This window comes from Apiotrichum porosum (assembly GCF_003942205.1).
Source record: "Apiotrichum porosum strain DSM 27194 chromosome Unknown scaffold_17, whole genome shotgun sequence".
NCBI classification, from domain to species: domain Eukaryota; kingdom Fungi; phylum Basidiomycota; class Tremellomycetes; order Trichosporonales; family Trichosporonaceae; genus Apiotrichum; species Apiotrichum porosum.
Window position 1 is genome coordinate 253,009 of NW_021167124.1, and position 16,896 is coordinate 269,904.

A 16,896-nucleotide genomic window follows, 5' to 3' on the forward strand; every position below is an offset into this window, starting at 1 on the left:
TCTCTCTGATAAGCGCAACCCCGTTGTGTTGCTGACGTCGTGTAAGTGGAGGCCATATTCCTCAACAACATCCCCGTCTCGACTCAACCGTTCTGCTCAGCATGAGGCTGTCGCACTTTGTTGCGGTCCTCTCGTCGGCGGTCTTAGCCTCGGCTGGCCCCACCTCTCCGCAGGACGCTTTCCACGAGGTCCTCACCCTCCAGCCCCTTCCTGACGGCAAGTTGTCCGTCCTGTTCGAGTTTACAACACACTTCTCGCTGCACAAGGGTGATGGACCATGTAAGCTCATTCCATGATGTCATAGGCTTACATAGCAGCACAATCTCACCACTCCCTGACGCCGCCGACACTGCTTCTGCCGCTGGAGAAGAGCAACGTGTCAGAGCTCACCATCTCGTTCACGTCTGGGCAGTGGAACCAGTTACGACACGGCGAGAGTGGGCCACCCGCGTATGAGGCTGGCGGCGGTGGCGGAGAGGTGCGTGGATGGCTGGAAGGTGGGGACACGGATACCGCCTGGGACGACGTGACGCACGCGTTCGCGGGCCTGTTCTGCGCTACCGTTGGAGCCGAGCATGTCGGTGAGAGCGTGCGCACATTTGGCGACTTGTATCCTCCGGCACGTCAAGGCAACAGTGAGTTTAGCTTCTTGGCGCGCAAAACTGACATCAGACCTCTCCCACTATCTCGTTGCGTCGCCGCACCTCCACCTCTGCACCGAAAACCTCACGCCGTTCCTGTCGCTCCTTCCGTCCAAGGGCCTGTCTGGTCTGAGTGCGCTGCTCGCACACCCAGGCAACGTACTCGGCTGGGGCTTCAAGACGGAGGGTATCGATGTGGTTATGCCCTCTAAGACGCAGCAGGGAACGTGGACAGGATGGTGGGGTGGTGTTGTCGACCTCGTTCCCGAGCGTGGCGGCACAAGAGGGTTCACTCTCAAGACGATCTTTGGAACCAACCTGCCGCGTCCCTTCCCCAAGGCAGCGAGCTCGACTCTCCGCCTAATTGCTCCCGAAGGAGGCCTCGCAGTTGACCCAGCACCGCAAAAGGTCAACAAGCGTTGGGTGGACGGCAGGCGTCGCGAAGTCGCTGAATGGGATCTCTTTACCGAGGATCTCCAGGACAAGGACTTCGGGTTCTGGTGGCACGAAGAGGGCCCTTTCAAGCACCGTGGGTACTTCAACCCTGCACATGGAGCTGACCGTCCACAGCACTCCACTTTGAGCCCCCTGCGGTGACCATTTCCCGCGTTGCAGCCGACCGTCACGCGTCGGACGCCACGTTCGTGGTGAACATTGCCAACAATGCCGACGTGGACCGCGAGGCAGTCTACAGCGAGGTGTGGCCCTGGTGGGTCAAGGGGTGGCTGAGCGAAATGTCCGTCAAGGTCAACGGTGCGGCTGCGCCAGACCTTATCCACTCGATCGACTACCACCCATCTACCCCACCTACCCCTTCCACCACCGACCTCCACCTGCGGCTCACCCTGCCTGCGCGCAGCACAGTGCAGCTCTCCATCCCCTTCACCAAGCTTACACTCAAGTATGACGACCACGTGCCCGACGCCGAACGCGGCCGCGAGATCCCGGCGTCGGTTCTGACGCTGCTGGACGTCAAGGGCGAGGAGGAGCGATATGCCGACAAGGCGCTCGAGACGGGCACAGTGGACGTGCAGCGTACGTCGCGTCGCCGGGTGTACGGTCCCAAGCTGTTGCTGGACGTGCCGACACCCGACTTTTCCATGCCGTACAACGTCATTATTATGAGTTCGACTGTGATGGCCGTGTTCTTTGGCTCGATCCAGGGCCGCATCATCCGCCGCTGGGGCTGGGTGGAGGCGAGCAAGTAGAAATGAGTGGCTGGGCCCATAGCCAGCGCGCATGTGGTAGAGATCTGGGATACGACGATGATGCCATTGGAATTTTCAAAACTCCCGAATTTCGGGCCCGTTGCAGTCGTCCGAGGCACCTGCCCGCGACAATGTCTCTCTCGAGTCGGATCGCTGTCCTGCCCCCCAGCAGCGCAGCAGGAGACAGACCCTACTCTGTGCGCCTACGCATGTGCGGGGCAAACCGATCCAAACGAGTGCGAGCAGGATTGCGGGGGCCCTTGGGTGCTGCTTGGTTTGGCGGCGGCTGTGGCTGCATGCGATGCCACCATCGTAAAAATATTTTCCAACGATTCTGCTTTTCCAATAATTCCTTCAGACCTCTCGTCCTGTTCGTTGTTGCCGGTGTTCCTCGGTGTCCGCTCCGGTCCCCCCTCCCCCCAGCGCCACGGCCCAATCGCTCTCCTATCTTTCTTGCTGGTAGATAATGTCGTCGCTCCTCTCATCCTCGCTTCCTCACTCGTGCATGCGCATCACCTCGCGTTCCCCCATCCTCGCACGGTCACTGTCGTCCTTGCACCGCTCCACCAGGCAAACAGCAATCTCGACCAGCCGGCTGCAATCGTCGGTCCTTTCCTCCGCCGGCACACACATCCCCACGCGCACGGCTTCGCTCGCTTCTTCTTCTTTGCGCGCATTCTCTAGCTCCGCCCCTTCCACCAACGCACTCTCCACCATGGCCTCCAACACCGCCCAGATCGTGGACGGCAACGCCATTGCCAAGTGAGTACAAATGCCTCTGGAACACATGTAGAACACGTCGTTTTTTTTTTCTCTCCTGGCTCTAAAAACACGTCTCTCTTGCCGAGATTTTGGAACGTGTATTTTTCTCGCTTGGGCCCAGTCACAACCAGTCGTCCCATGCCCTCATACATCCATCCATCCATCCACGTCTCTCCCCCCACATCCTCATCTTCCATGCCTCCACGTATATGGGTAGCTGACGCTGCGCTTCAGGGAGATCCGCCAGTCGCTCCACAAGACCATTGGCGACCTCCAGGCCCAGAACCCCACTTTCCATGAGCCGGTTCTCAACATCTTCCAGCTCGGCTCCAACCCTGCTTCGTCGACCTACATCCGCATGAAGCTCAAGGCTGCCGAGGAGTCTGGCATGAAGGTCAAGCACATCCAGGTCCCCTCGGATGCCGAGGTTGAGGGTGCTGCCCCTGGCCAGGGTGTTGCCAAGCTCCTCGAGCTCGTCCAGAAGGCCAACTCTGACGACTCGGTTGCCGGTATCCTTGTCCAGCTCCCCCTCGAGGGTGCCTCCAAGGAGGCCGAGAAGGAGGTTGTTGACGCTGTTGACGTCTCCAAGGACGTTGACGGCTTCCACCCCGAGAACATTGGTCTCCTCTCGAGCCGCATCTCGGAGCCCTGGTTCACCCCTTGCACCCCCGCTGGTATCCTCCGCCTCATCGACTCGACCGGCTTTGACCTCGAGGGCGCCAACGTTGTTGTCCTTGGCCGTTCGGACATTGTCGGCTCGCCCGTCTGCGCTCTCCTCCGCAAGCGCAACGCCACCGTCACCCAGTGCCACTCGCGCACCCAGGGCATTGACCAGATCATCAAGAACGCCGACGTCGTTGTTGCTGCCATTGGCCAGGCCCAGTTCGTCAAGGGTGACTGGATCAAGCCCGGTGCCGTTGTCATTGACGTTGGTACCAACTTTATCCCCGACGCCACCAAGAAGTCTGGCCAGCGCATGGTCGGCGACGTCGACTTTGAGGGTGCCTCCAAGGTCGCCTCGTTTGTCACCCCCGTCCCCGGTGGTGTTGGCCCCATGACCGTTGCCATGCTCATGAACAACACCTACCTCGCCGCCAAGCGCCAGTGGGAGAAGAGCCGTGAGCGCAAGTTCACCACCCTCCCCCTCCAGCTCAAGGAGGACGTCCCCTCGGACATTGAGATTGCCGTTGCCCAGACCCCCAAGCCCGTGGCCGACATTGCCCGCGAGATGGGTGTCCAGGCCGACGAGATTGAGTCGTACGGCAAGTACAAGGCCAAGCTCGAGCTCTCGATCCTCCAGCGTCTTTCTAGCCGCAAGGACGGCAAGTACATTGTTGTCGCCGGTATCACCCCCACTCCCCTCGGTGAGGGCAAGTCGACCACTACCATTGGTCTTGCCCAGGCCCTCGGTGCCCACCTCGACAAGGTTGCCATTGCCTGTGTCCGTCAGCCCTCGCAGGGCCCCACTTTCGGTGTCAAGGGTGGTGCCGCCGGTGGTGGTTACTCGCAGGTCATCCCCATGACCGAGTTCAACCTCCACCTTACCGGTGACATCCACGCCGTCACCGCCGCCAACAACCTGCTCGCTGCCGCCATTGACGCTCGCATGTTCCACGAGTCGACCCAGTCGGACAAGGGTCTCTTCAACCGCCTCTGCCCCCCCAAGAAGGGCGTGCGCTCGTTCTCCAAGCCCATGCTTATCCGTCTTGAGAAGCTCGGCATCACCAAGACCAACCCCGCCGACCTCACCGAGGAGGAGGCCGCCCGCTTTGCCCGTCTCGACATTGACCCTGCCACCATCACCTGGAACCGTGTCATTGACTGCAACGACCGTTACCTCCGCAAGATCACTGTTGGCCAGGCCCCCACCGAGAAGGGCTTCTCGCGCGAGACCCAGTTCGACATTGCCGTCGCCTCCGAGGTCATGGCCGTCCTTGCCCTTTCCAAGGACCTCCGCGACATGCGTGACCGTCTCGGCCGCATGGTCGTTGCCTCGTCCAAGAACGGCGACGCCATCACCGCCGAGGACATTGGCTGTGCCGGTGCCATGGCCGTCCTCATGAAGGACGCCATCAAGCCCACTATCATGCAGACCCTCGAGGGCACCCCCGTCCTCGTCCACGCCGGTCCCTTCGCCAACATTGCCCACGGCAACTCGTCGATCATCGCCGACCGCATTGCCCTCAAGCTCGCTGGTGTTGAGGAGGGTGACGACGAGTCGCGCAACGGCTACGTCATCACCGAGGCCGGTTTCGGTGCCGACATTGGTATGGAGAAGTTCTGCAACATCAAGACTCGTGTTTCGGGCCTTACCCCCAACGCCGTCGTCCTCGTTGCCACCATCCGTGCCCTCAAGATGCACGGTGGCGGTCCCCCCGTCTCGCCCGGCAAGGTCCTTGACGCCGTCTACTCGTCGGAGAACCTCGAGCTCCTCGAGAAGGGTTGCGCCAACCTCGGCAAGCACATTGAGAACGCCAAGAAGTTTGGCCTCAAGGTCGTTGTCGCCATCAACGGCTTCACCTCGGACACCCCCGCCGAGATGGAGCTCGTTCAGAAGTACTCGCTCTCGGTCGGTGCCGACTACGCCGTCCCCTCGAACCACTGGGCCAAGGGTGGTGAGGGTGCCGTCGAGCTCGCCAAGGCTGTCATCGAGGCGTGCAAGGACGAGTCCGAGTTCAAGTTCCTCTACGACGTCAACCTCCCCCTCGAGGAGAAGATGAACATTATCGCCAAGGAGATGTACGGTGCCGACGGCGTCGAGCTCTCGCCCGAGGCCAAGGAGGAGGTCGCCCGCTACACCCGCCAGGGCTACTCTGCCCTGCCCATCTGCATGGCCAAGACTGCCCTCTCGCTCTCGGACGACCCCAACCGCAAGGGTGTGCCCACTGGCTTCACCTTGCCCATCCGCAACGTCCGTCTCTCGGCCGGCGCTTCGTTCGTCTACCCCCTCGTCGGCGACATGTCCACCATGCCCGGCCTCACCACCCGCCCGGGCTTCTACGACATTGACCTCACCGAGGACGGCGAGATTGTCGGTCTCTTCTAAACACATAGAAGACAGAGGCCATAGCCCAAAAGTAGTGTGAGGGAGAGGGAACAATACACATCTATCTCTGTCTCACCTTTTATCCAATATAGATCGGGAGGCGGCAGGCGCCTTTCAACAGATCATTCATGTACAACAAAAAAAATGCATGCCTCAACGGCCCATGAGATCCAACCAGTTACGTTTGTGTTGCAACAAGCAGATGTCGAGATTACGAGTGCGTCGTCCATGTCCATCGGTGAACAAGATGCGAGTGTGCGTGCGATGAAGGTGTCGTCAGTTTGGCAACAGGGTACCGCGGTGTGGATCCTGTAGGGGAAAGTGGTAATTGTTGGAAAAGAAAAATGGGCCTGTGGCGCTGCTTTCTTTTCCAACGATACAACGTGCACAAACCACGAATGTCGACGTAGATCCTTCATGCACGCGTGCACGTACATATGTACCCATATGGGTACCAGGTGCGTCTATAACCCAAGGCCCCGCGGAGACCGTGGGTGCATGGGTGTCGAGTTCCTCGGGGTCTCCAGAAGGGAAAGGGGACGATAGAGCCCCCGGTGGCCGGCAAGACGGTCCTTTTTTTTGATGCCACGAAACCTACACGCCCTCGTTAATGACCAGCTGTGAGCCACGACGTTCTCACGACATGGCCAGTGCGCGTGTGCAGGGATTACTGGCGCTTCGCTTCACGACTGGCGTCTAGAGACAGTGGGCACGCAGTTGACGTGCTGAATGTAACCGCTCGACGCACAGAGCTTCATAATAGGAGCCGGCAACTTGCAACTTGGTTCTACGCGCCAGCCCCTAGGTATATGCCCGGTGTCCTTGGATGCCTGGGTATGAAACCACCCAGGCCACCTACCGTGCTCATCTTCCCCAGTCTCTCTGCGGCACAGTGAGGACCATCGTCACACTAGAGGTGCAGTAGTACTGCCCAAGCACCATAAATGCAGCTTCAACCCACGGTACCAGCCAAAAGCCACACCCACCGCAAGGAACAGTATTGACTCCATTGCCGCCGGCTTCAGGGGGTGGGCTGCAATACGCTGGCTGGACCCGGCCATGCAGGGGGAGGTCGATAAGCGAGCGCTTAAGCGCGCTTAGCAGAGTTGAATGACGTTCACGCATGCCGCAGCAACGAGCGAAAGAGACCGCGCAAGCAACACGGCGTGCCCATGTGATTGAAGAGGCCGCCGCCCACCCATTGTAGGTGTGTGGTGTGTGGGACGGGGACCGAGTGGGCATCCGGAGCCTGCCACAGCGCTGCTGGGGTGGTGGCCATGGTGGCGTAAGGCTCTGTCTTGCTGCTGCGGGGGCAGTAACCCGAGATCTCAAGAGGTGTCCGGCACGAACGCGTCGACCGTCGAGCGCGAGGAATGCCGCAGCAGGGGGGAGTGTGGGGGCAGCAGGTTTATGTCTCGGTCATCCATGTGGCCCCGTATTCCACTCTCCCATCCTTCTCCCATCACTCTCTCTCTCTCTCTCACACACACCTTCTCTTCATCTCACGTACCTCCGTACCAACGCGTCCACACATGCGTCTCCCTCGCACCTCCCTCTCGTCCGTCACCGCCGCCGCGCGCCAGGCCATCCACCCGCGTCTCCCCCAGGCATCCCGTCCCCAGGCATTCGAGCGCGTCAGCAGCTCGGCCCAGACGCGCCACCTCGCCCGTGGAGTGACTGCCCAGGCGCGCGCGCGCCCGTCGACCGCCGCGGTCAGCTCGGTGCCCCTGCGCGCCGCGGCTGGCCAGGTCCGCACCCACACCACCCGCGACGCGCACTACTTGAAGGACTTGCCCGGACAGTCGTCGCCCACGTTCGAGTACAAGTTTATCGCGGATGACCCGTCCACTGTTTCTGTGAGTTGGAGAGGGTCTCGAAGGTGGAAAGGAGACGGAGTGTGTGGAGTGTGTGCGATGTGGGATCCGTGAACGAGAGTTTGGGGCAGTTGTGTGTGGACAATCAACTGACCACAATCCCAGGTGGTCGGATACCCATTCTCTGGTGGCCAGCCGCGTCCCGGTGTTGACGAGGGACCCGAGGCGCTCGTCGAGGCCGGCCTCTTGGACCAGATCGCGGCCCTGGGCTGGGTCGTCGAGTTTAACAAGGCTGCCATTGCCGAAGTGCGCGAGCTCGCCATGGCCGACAGCGAGACCGACGCCGACGTCGGCAAGCTCCACCGCCCCCGAGCCGTCAGCGCCGTCAACCAGCGTGTCGCGCAGGACGTGTCGGACATCATTGAGCGTGGAGCCATGCCCCTGACGCTTGGTGGTGACCATTCGTTGGTGAGTGGCGATAACGGAGCCGGCGGGAGCCGTGCCGCTATCACTGCTGTGGGTCGGTCAACTGACGGTGACGCAGGCCATGGGAACAGTCTCGGGAGTCAAGTCGCAGTACCCCGACGCAGCGGTCATCTGGGTAAGCTACGCGCTTGGTGACCGTAGCTAACGCTTTCCTCACAGGTCGATGCCCACGCCGACATCAACACGCCCATTACCACTGACTCTGGCAACCTCCACGGCTGCCCGTTGTCGTTCCTCCTCGGCCTCGAGGGAACTGACATCCCCCCCTTCAACGTCTGGCTCGAGCCCTGCCTCCGTCCCGAGGACCTGTGAGTCGACTATAGCATGTGTGGAGGCGTTATCCTTGCTGACACCTTCACTAGGGTATACATCGGCCTGCGCGACATTGACGCCGGCGAAAAGATGATCCTCAAGAGCCTCGGTATCAAGGTCTTCACCATGCACGACGTTGACAAGCACGGTATCGGCAGGGTGATGGAGATGGTCCTCGCTCACGTCGGTGCCAACCGCCCCATCCACCTCAGCTTTGACGTGGACGCGCTCGACCCCACCGTCGCGCCCAGCACGGGTACGCCCGTCCGTGGTGGCCTGACTTTCCGCGAGGGTGAGCTACGTATCGGATTTCCAGCGGCGCAAGCTAACGACCCCAGGTCACTACATTACCGAGGCGATCGCCGAGACTGGAAACCTCGTCGCGATTGACATTGTGGTGAGTAGCTGGCTGGACAATGTTGCCAGGAAGCCAGAGCACTGACACCTCCCAGGAGGTCAACCCCACCCTCGAGGACGGCGCGTCGGTCCAGCAGACCATTGCTGTCGGTTGCTCGCTTGCGCGCTGTGCGCTCGGCGAGACTCTTCTGTAACGAGACAGAGGCAGAGAGGCAGAGAGGTGCACGCACACGTTTCATGAATTAAGAGAACCGAGGTAATGCGAACATGTATCATCACCAGTTGCAACCGCCCACATGATCACATGAGAAACACATAACGGGGTTTGCCCCCCGACTGGGAGTACTATAAAATGGGGCGTTACGTGTTTCTCCAGCTGGCCACTGGGACTACTTCTGACAATTAGCTGCATTGTTGACGCCTATCTCTGGATCTTGGATCTCTGTATTGCCCGTCACTTCAGCGTGATCAAAGGCCAAGGCCAAAGATCCAACGATCCAAAGAGGACCCGGTTAATCGTGTACGGAAAACGCATGGTGTCAAACAACCATTGGGTGCCCCGTTCCGGACCCATGAGCGCTCCCTCTCCATGGCAGTCAACATGGTGCCCGGTGCTTGCAGGTTGCATGCTGGCTGCAGCTGGACCCGCATGCGTCTTTTTCGAGTGACCCACATGGGGAGCTGTGGGTGATTGTTACTGGCTCGGTGGCGATTGCTTGGCACACGATAGCCTGCAAGAACGAGGTGCATCGCCTCCCCCGCGTTTTGCGTCTGGCCCATAACGTCACCTTTTTTCCGGATAATCACTCATCCCCGCCCCGCACATCCTCGTCAGTCGTCGTCGTCGTCGTCGTCGCAGCTGTCGGTGTCGGTGTCCCTCTCTTTCTCTCTCCATCCCATCCTCCTCCTCCAGCAAACACACTTCGTCTCTTGTGCTTACCCCCCGCGTCACAACACACCGCCGCCGCCGCCCTCGCAGATAACGCAGCCCTCGCAGCCTCTGGTCTCTGGTAAGCACCCCGTCTGCCCCAAGCATCTCCGCTCCACCATCATCTACGGCCTCTGTCCCGCCGTTCCTTCCCTCCGCGCCGCTCGTTACCTTGAGGACGGCGTGCATTTCGGCCATCATGGGCACAAGTGTATATACATGTGCGCGCAGTCATTGGGCATTGCAGGCGTGGAGACATGAGCCCCACAGGGGTGGCGTCTGCCATCCTGCATCCAGGCTTCGTCGCCGCCTGGCCCGTCGCCGCCCCTTTCCCGATGCAGATGCAGCCGCGCAGCGCGAACGCAAACAGGCAGGCCGCTCGACGCTGACCATCTCCAGTCCCAACCCGTCTCGCCCCCATCCCACACCACTCCCCACCGTCCAACACCCACCCACACCCATCAATCGACAATGGGTAAGAGCCAGAGCAAGCTCAGCGCCGAGGACCTCGCCGAGCTCCAGAAGAACACGTACTGTAAGTCCTGTCTCAGCTGTGTATCGGTTTCGGCGAAGCTGACACCGCGCCCCAGTCGACAAGAAGGTGAGAGAGCGCGCATGATGGACGCCGCTGGAGGTGGCCGAGATGGACCGGGCAGGGGAGGTGGTGCTACCACCAAGTCGTCCACGCACGACGTCAGCAACGCCGCTCGCGTGCCCCCCATCACCACCCCACCTCCAGGCGCACATCCCGCCAGCGAGATGACGAGATGACCTTACTGACGCGCCGTATAGGAGCTGCAGCAGTGGGTGAGTGCCCCGCCTGTTCTGAACCATGCGCACAATGGACTTGAGCTGAACTTTGCGCCAGTACAAGGGATTCCTCAAGGACTGCCCCAGCGGCCAGCTGAACAAGGACGGTACGTTTTTCGGATTTGACAAGAGTGGAGGGCGGTGCGACGCTGCACCCAAGCACCTTGGCGCGTGGCCTGCCAAGGAGGAGACGCAGGTGATCGAGGTCGTTGGTGGACCCCAACCCTATGCGCGTTGCGTGCACTCTGGAGCCTCCTGCGTGTTCGTCCGCTGGAGCTCGTGGAGGTGCGCAGCTGTCATTTCGATCGATCAACCCCTGCGTCTGCCCATGCCTCTTATTGTCACTGCATACATGGGCTGACTTGTTCGCAGAGTTTAAGAAGATCTACCGCCAGTTCTTCCCCTTTGGTGATCCGAGCCAGTTTGCCGACTACGTCTTCAATGTGAGTGACAGCGCAGCGGCTTCGGCGACGAAAGAGCACAGCCTCCGAGCTCCGCCGGTGTCCTCGTTACTCTACTGACGCACACACACATACAGGTCTTTGACGAAGACAAGTCTGGAACGATCGAGTTCAAGGAGTTCATCTGCGCGCTCTCGGTCACGTCGCGCGGACGACTGGACGAGAAGCTCAAGTGTGAGTCGGAGCCCCGGCCGGCGGTGCGAGCAACTGGCGGTTCAAGGCACACTCTTTCATGAGCTGACAATGTCACCAGGGGCGTTCCAGCTGTACGACATCAACTCGGACGGGTTCATCACCTATGACGAGATGCTCCAGATTGTGCGGTCCATCTACAAGATGACTGGCCAGATGGTCCGCCTCCCCGAGGACGAGGACACACCCGAGAAGGTGGGTAGCGAGCAGTGCCGTTGGGTGCGGTGGACGACGTGGCATCGGACCAGACGGTGCTGCTACGTTCAGTTCCACCGCTATCAGCGGGGCGTGTGCAGGAAAAAGCATCACCAGCTGACATTACCCTCCCTTCCCTCCAGCGCGTCGACAAGATCTTCCGCACGATGGACCTGAACAAGGACCACAAGTTGACCTTTGAAGAGTTCAAGGAGGGATCCAAGCAGGACCCAACCATCGTCCAGGCCCTGTCGCTCTACGACGGTCTGGTCTAGGCTTGTTCTTCGTCAGGCTTTTGTGTTCTGGTTCGCAGCTAGAAACGTGGTGCGTTCAGCACCTGGGCACACTGGCTGGCATTGCCGCCTGCTGTGCTAGGCTCGCAGGCCAGCCCAGTGCTGCTCGTCGTCCGTATCTTGGAGGGTTTGGGTATAGAGAGATCAATGTATGCGTTATCACCGAACACAGATGCAGCACGAGGGGGATGGGAACGCCAGGGGTTGCAATCTCGCGAGGTGTGTGCAAAGCGTCGCAGTCGTATGGTTGATTGGGGTAAAGGGCATCGTGTCAGTGGCACGGGCAGAAGATGTTGGCTAAGATGTATGTATGGTCCAAGTCATGGATAGCAGCTGTCGTGGGCGCTGTGGGGATGTTTCTCCGGCTCTTCCATCGATCTGAGGGCACGCTGAACATCCCAGCTGCGGCGTGTCTGTGCAGCGCGTCATCTTGCGGCATTGCTGCCTCTTGCTGGGGTGGGGTAGCGGCTAAAACGGCTGGGTCGGCAGATGGTCGCCACAAGGCCACCAACTAAGGCTCAAAGGCTGCTCTGTCACCGGATCGCAGTCGTGCCCAAATGGCTTCCTCGTTGACCATCCACCCATGCACTCACCAGAAAAGTCTCATTGTCGCGAGCAAGCCCCGCGTACTCTCCACCCTGCATTACACCCCTCTTCGCACCAAGGCCGGGATCCTCCAACGCGTACCGCAATGTCCCAACCCGCCCTCGCCACCAGGCCCAAGCCCCTCGTCCAGACAGGCATCATGTCGTCCCCTTTGCAGTCAACCTCGTCACCTTTGCAGACCACCTCGTCATCTTCGAAGGTCCCCCGTGCTCAATCATTCCTCGACTTTCTCCACAACGGTCCCCCTCCTCCTCCTCAGGACTGGCCGCGCCGCGACTGGTCAACCACGGGCTTTGGCGTCCCCATGTATGCTGGTACGGTGGCCAGCGCGGATCAAATTGGCTGGGCGTGCAAGAATGCGACCGTCGCCATCATTGAGGCGGGGACCAGTTGGGATACCATCAAAGACAAACCCCTGGCAGTCTATTTGGCCATCGCTGACAAGGTGCTCGAACTGTAAGTGCTGCGGGAGGAGGCGGCTGGACGGCCGACGACGCCGCTGACAATATCAGCAATGACCATGCGCGTGGGGCCAGAGGACACACAGGATGGTTGAAAGAGTATGAAGCCTGGAAGGCGGAGCGCACGGCGGACATTGCCAAAGTGTTTGGCTGGGTGGGTGTCAGTTGAGGAGGACCCACTACTTACGGACTGCAGGCTGTCCGAGACTGGCCAGACGTCGACGTCACGCTGCCCAAGGCGACAGAAGTGTGTCTCGGCGCCCTACACGCCGGGTTCGATCTGTGCGACTCGTATCAATCCCCGCCCACGGACGCGGAGACGCTGCCATCCTCGTTCTTTGGCGAGTTTTCGCCCCGTCCATCAGACCTGTCGCGCTACGGCATGTCCATCATCTGTGGACAGCTCGACTTTGATGACCCGGATCTCGAGTACAAGCTTCTCAACAAGTGTGCCGATCTGGAGGACAAGGCAGTGACGCTCGACTCGAAGCCTGGTCCACTCAGCCGCCTGCCTCTCCTGCCCAGAGACGATCGTGATCCTTCCGTGTATGGACCTGCGACCAGCCGCTATCCGGCCAACTTTGTATGGCACGACGACCCGTAAAGGGCTTGCACTAGGGGATCGGGGAGTGGCACTGCGAGGAGCGAATGCTATGACGAGGAGCTGCAGCGAACGGCAGCAGTAGTGTACCATAATGCTCATTTGTACACAGAATTGTATGATGGCCCCGAGCCAAGCCGTGGCCGAAGGGTACCTGTTTGTATGAATCTGTTGCGTGAGTATACCACGGAGCTGCGCTCGTGAGGTGCAGTGTCGCGCGCTGCATCGCGCATCACATGGACCAATAGGTTGCGTGAGCACCCCTTGGTACGCTCATGTGCAAGCAAGTTCTGCCAGACGTACCGCCAGCTCGTACCGGTATAGAGATACACCGACGGTCAAAGGTCTAGTTTACTCGTCTGCATAGATGACAGTAGCCGAAGGGATATAATTAGGTGATCAAGCAGGAATTGGTTTCTACATGAATGTCTAGTGTTGAATGATGGTTTGAAAATTAGCAAGAATGTAGGGCTGGCCAGAGAAGGCGTGGGTGGAAAGGTTCTAAAGAGCGTGGGCGGCCTGGAGAGGGTATCGAAGTTGAAGAAGGGAATGTTGTTGTGGAAAAGCAAATGTCTAGCTGATCTGGGCTTGGGGGGTATCGAGGCTGAAAAAAGGGAATGTCGTTGTGGGAGAGCAAAATGTCTAGTTGATCTGGGCCTGTTGTTGGGCCCAGTAGGCCCCGTGGTCACCATCAGGCTCCTCGCTCCAGCGGGCCGACAGGGCACGCATGACATCGCCGTGGGACGCGCCCGGAAGGGCAGCTTTGGCGGCCTTCATGTTGTCCTTAAGGAACGCTGTATCACGCGTCAGCAAGGACTCATCCCTCCAGCTTCCCCCCCTCGAGGCCCGTTTCTCAAACTCACCCTGAAAGCCAGTAGCCTGGCGGCTCTCAAACATGGGCTCGAGGCGGGACCGACACGCGCCACACACTTGGCGCGAGGTGTCGATACTCTTCGAGTGGCGGTTGTACACTTTGGCGCAGGAGGTGTTGGAGCACCGCCACGAGTACTTGTACTGGATCTCGTAGTTGTGCTTTGTGGTGACGACCACATCTGGACGCGCACGCATGACGCGGCTGCCCCACGACTTGAACACTTTGCCGTGGGGGTTACGCATCTCTTTGCTGATCACCCAACATGCCAAGTGACACATTTCGTGTGCGAGCGTGCATTGGATCTGATCTGTGGTGGAGAGGACCTTTGTGGACAGGTTGATAGAGTAGGAAATGGCAGTAGAGGTGCCTTGACGTGTCGTCTTGCGGGACGCATTGCCTGCAGACGAGATGAGACGACCGGACCAGTCAAGAACCGCGTTGGCACCATTGGAGCCGAGCTGCGAGTTGAACACGGCCATGTCCAGCTCGTCAAAGAAATCCTGGGCAAACCGGACGCGGTACACCTCCCACTCGCGCTTGCTCATGGTCTGCTCCGTCCTCTTGTTGCTTTTGGGCTTGGCCGTCCTGGAGACCTTGGGAGGCGAGTCGGGCGATCCGACATGGAGCGTGCTAATGTCTGGCAGCATCGAGGGACGCGGCGGAGGAGTAAAGTGGAGAAGCGCATCGTCGTCATTGTCGTCGTCAACATCCTCGTCCTCGGTGTCCGAGTCAAGAACCTCGATGACAGCGCGGTCACCAGTAGCGTGCTTACCAGGTGACGTACCGGGCGAGGTCTCGAGAATCTCGACAACGTCCTCGTCCAAGGCGGTGGCGCCATCCTCACTCGAGTGGTCACTTGCAGACTCATCCAGCGCGTCGAGCGTGTCTTCGGCAGCTTCTGCATCGTCCGCATCCTCGGCGTCTTCGTAGTCGTCTGCATCTTCGTAGTGGGAGGGATCGTCGTCGTCGTCAGAGTCGACAATAAAGTCCTTCAGAGAGCCAATCGACTCTTCGTCGGTAAACTCGTCCCTCGAGTCATCGATCGAGTATTCCTTGCGCGTCTTGGAAGGTGTGGTGCGCTCCAGGTCGCTACCATCGCTTTCGCGGTCTGACATTTCGTCGAGGATCCGAATAGCAGCAGGTGTGCGTCCGCGCAGTCCGCCCTTTGCTGCGCCCTGTGTGCGACGGGGCGGCGCTGCAGCGTCGTCGCTCTCGCTGTCGGACACGACCACGCGACGGCGACGAGAAGCCGTGGCTGGGACCCAATCGCTCCTGTCTGAGGCGTACTCGTCGTCACCACCACCGGGGGTTGCGGGCATCGAGGGCATGGAGACAGGAGGGCTGAGGCGCGAGGGCGAACTCAAACCCACTGACTGGGCCGGGGAAAAGCCTAAGGGTGGGGGGATGACGTCGGAGAGCGCGTCTGAGAATGCGTCGTCGGCGTCAGAGGCTGGCGAAGACGGCATGTCGGGTGTGTGCAGCGAGATGGTCGGTCGGCCGTAGCTGAGGTTGCGGCGGGGTGTGAATGCGTCGTCGAGGTCGTTGCTGAGAGTTAGAAATGAAGAACAGGCGCAACTCACAGAATCTCTTTTGGGGGCGTACTCAGATCAACAATGTCCTCGTGTCGGGGCGTCATGGGGAGCGACGGCTCGATGTCACTGACATGTTCCCGGATCGAAAGACCGGCACTGAGGTTGTTAGCACACTTGTGAACAAGCGTCACTCACAGGTTCACGGCGAGGTCGACAGCGTCACTGCTGGTGGACGAGTTGGCCTCTGAGATGGCTGTCACAAACGATGTTTCGTCAAAGGTCCGTTCAAAGCTACTGCTGTGCTCGTAGCCTCGCTCGAACTCGAACGCATGGTCCAACGTCGCATGTGTCTGGTGACTGCGATGACTCTCAAAGCTGGTGTCATATGTCGGGCTGTCGATATCGCCCAGGACCTCTTCGTCGAAGCCGTCGAGCGAACCTCGATCAATGGAGGAGGCCGTGGAGTTGGCCGAGTTGGCCGAGAGAGAGTTGAGCGAGCTAACAGAGCCGGTCAGAGAAGCGTCATACGCTGCGAGATTGTTGAGGCTGATCTTGCGGCCAAGGGCGAGACGCGGACGGGAAGGTGTAAAGTCTGCAGGCGGTGCTCGCGGCGTAAATGCCTTGCGAGCAGTGATCGGGGTGCTGACTTGGCTAAAGTCAAGACGCGGGAGAGGAGCTAGAAAAACGCGAGTCAGTTCGAGTTAAAGACATGGTGAACTCACTCCTCCGCGGACTCGGACTCGGGCTCGTCCGGCCATCACTCTCATACTCGTCGGCGCCGGGACTGGGACCAGGACTGCGGGGGACGCTCCACCCAAGGTCACGCCCACGCGGACGGGGCGGCGTGAGGGTTCCACCATACCTCGCCGGCCCGGGCGAATCATAGTCGCTGCTCCGCAAACTCGTCGTCGTATCGAGGCTCGCACGAGATGGAGACGCGGTCGCGGACGTAGACGCAGATGCAGGCGGCATGAACATGTCCACGTCGCTATCAGTGCTGGGGGCTCGAACATGCGAGACGTAAGGTGATCGCTGGAACCGCGCGCGGCGAGGAGGAGGGGTGCTCGGCGTCGGGGTGGAGGGTCCATCGGGCGGAAGTCGACGGCCCGGCGGTCCTGCAGTGTCGGTCCCGTGGTTGCTGTGGCCGCCGCCTGTGGCCACGGTCATGGCGAACAAGCCTGCTGGGAGCTTGTCCGAGAACGAGACCTTGCGCGGCTTGCTGTATGGGTCGTGGCCGTGCATGGAAGACATGAGAGTGGACGGGACGACGGTCAAAAGGACAGCAGCTTGCAACTCGCGACTCGTTGCATTCGGTGG

At 60.1% G+C, this 16,896-nt stretch overlaps 6 protein-coding genes across 6 annotated transcripts; 5 read left to right on the forward strand and 1 right to left on the reverse strand.

The window, feature by feature from the left end:
- Positions 1-101: 101 nt before the first annotated feature.
- GPI16 (Subunit of the glycosylphosphatidylinositol transamidase complex-like protein) lies at positions 102-1,849 on the forward strand (the record flags this gene model as incomplete). Its single annotated transcript, XM_028619237.1, has 4 exons — positions 102-279; positions 318-635; positions 673-1,170; positions 1,212-1,849. The coding sequence occupies 4 exons, from the start codon at positions 102-104 to the stop codon at positions 1,847-1,849; spliced, it is 1,632 nt and encodes a 543-aa protein (XP_028472411.1).
- Positions 1,850-2,564: 715 nt separating this feature from the next.
- On the forward strand, positions 2,565-5,657 carry ADE3 (tetrahydrofolate synthase; the record flags this gene model as incomplete). Its single annotated transcript, XM_028619238.1, has 2 exons — positions 2,565-2,611; positions 2,846-5,657. The coding sequence occupies 2 exons, from the start codon at positions 2,565-2,567 to the stop codon at positions 5,655-5,657; spliced, it is 2,859 nt and encodes a 952-aa protein (XP_028472412.1).
- A 1,532-nt stretch (positions 5,658-7,189) lies between these two features.
- On the forward strand, positions 7,190-8,820 carry CAR1 (arginase; the record flags this gene model as incomplete). Its single annotated transcript, XM_028619239.1, has 7 exons — positions 7,190-7,513; positions 7,637-7,939; positions 8,016-8,072; positions 8,117-8,265; positions 8,320-8,561; positions 8,608-8,666; positions 8,722-8,820. The coding sequence occupies 7 exons, from the start codon at positions 7,190-7,192 to the stop codon at positions 8,818-8,820; spliced, it is 1,233 nt and encodes a 410-aa protein (XP_028472413.1).
- A 1,205-nt stretch (positions 8,821-10,025) lies between these two features.
- NCS1 (Neuronal calcium sensor 1) lies at positions 10,026-11,487 on the forward strand (the record flags this gene model as incomplete). Its single annotated transcript, XM_028619240.1, has 8 exons — positions 10,026-10,089; positions 10,145-10,155; positions 10,347-10,361; positions 10,423-10,471; positions 10,737-10,807; positions 10,903-10,999; positions 11,079-11,212; positions 11,356-11,487. The coding sequence occupies 8 exons, from the start codon at positions 10,026-10,028 to the stop codon at positions 11,485-11,487; spliced, it is 573 nt and encodes a 190-aa protein (XP_028472414.1).
- Positions 11,488-12,196: 709 nt separating this feature from the next.
- EHS24_003577 (uncharacterized protein) lies at positions 12,197-13,176 on the forward strand (the record flags this gene model as incomplete). The annotated part of the gene is made up of 3 exons (XM_028619241.1): positions 12,197-12,567; positions 12,624-12,726; positions 12,769-13,176. The coding sequence occupies 3 exons, from the start codon at positions 12,197-12,199 to the stop codon at positions 13,174-13,176; spliced, it is 882 nt and encodes a 293-aa protein (XP_028472415.1).
- Positions 13,177-13,815: 639 nt separating this feature from the next.
- On the reverse strand, positions 13,816-16,830 carry EHS24_003578 (uncharacterized protein; the record flags this gene model as incomplete). The annotated part of the gene is made up of 5 exons (XM_028619242.1): positions 13,816-13,967; positions 14,037-15,592; positions 15,628-15,735; positions 15,775-16,255; positions 16,302-16,830. The coding sequence occupies 5 exons, from the start codon at positions 16,828-16,830 to the stop codon at positions 13,816-13,818; spliced, it is 2,826 nt and encodes a 941-aa protein (XP_028472416.1).
- Between the last annotated feature and the right edge of the window lie 66 nt (positions 16,831-16,896).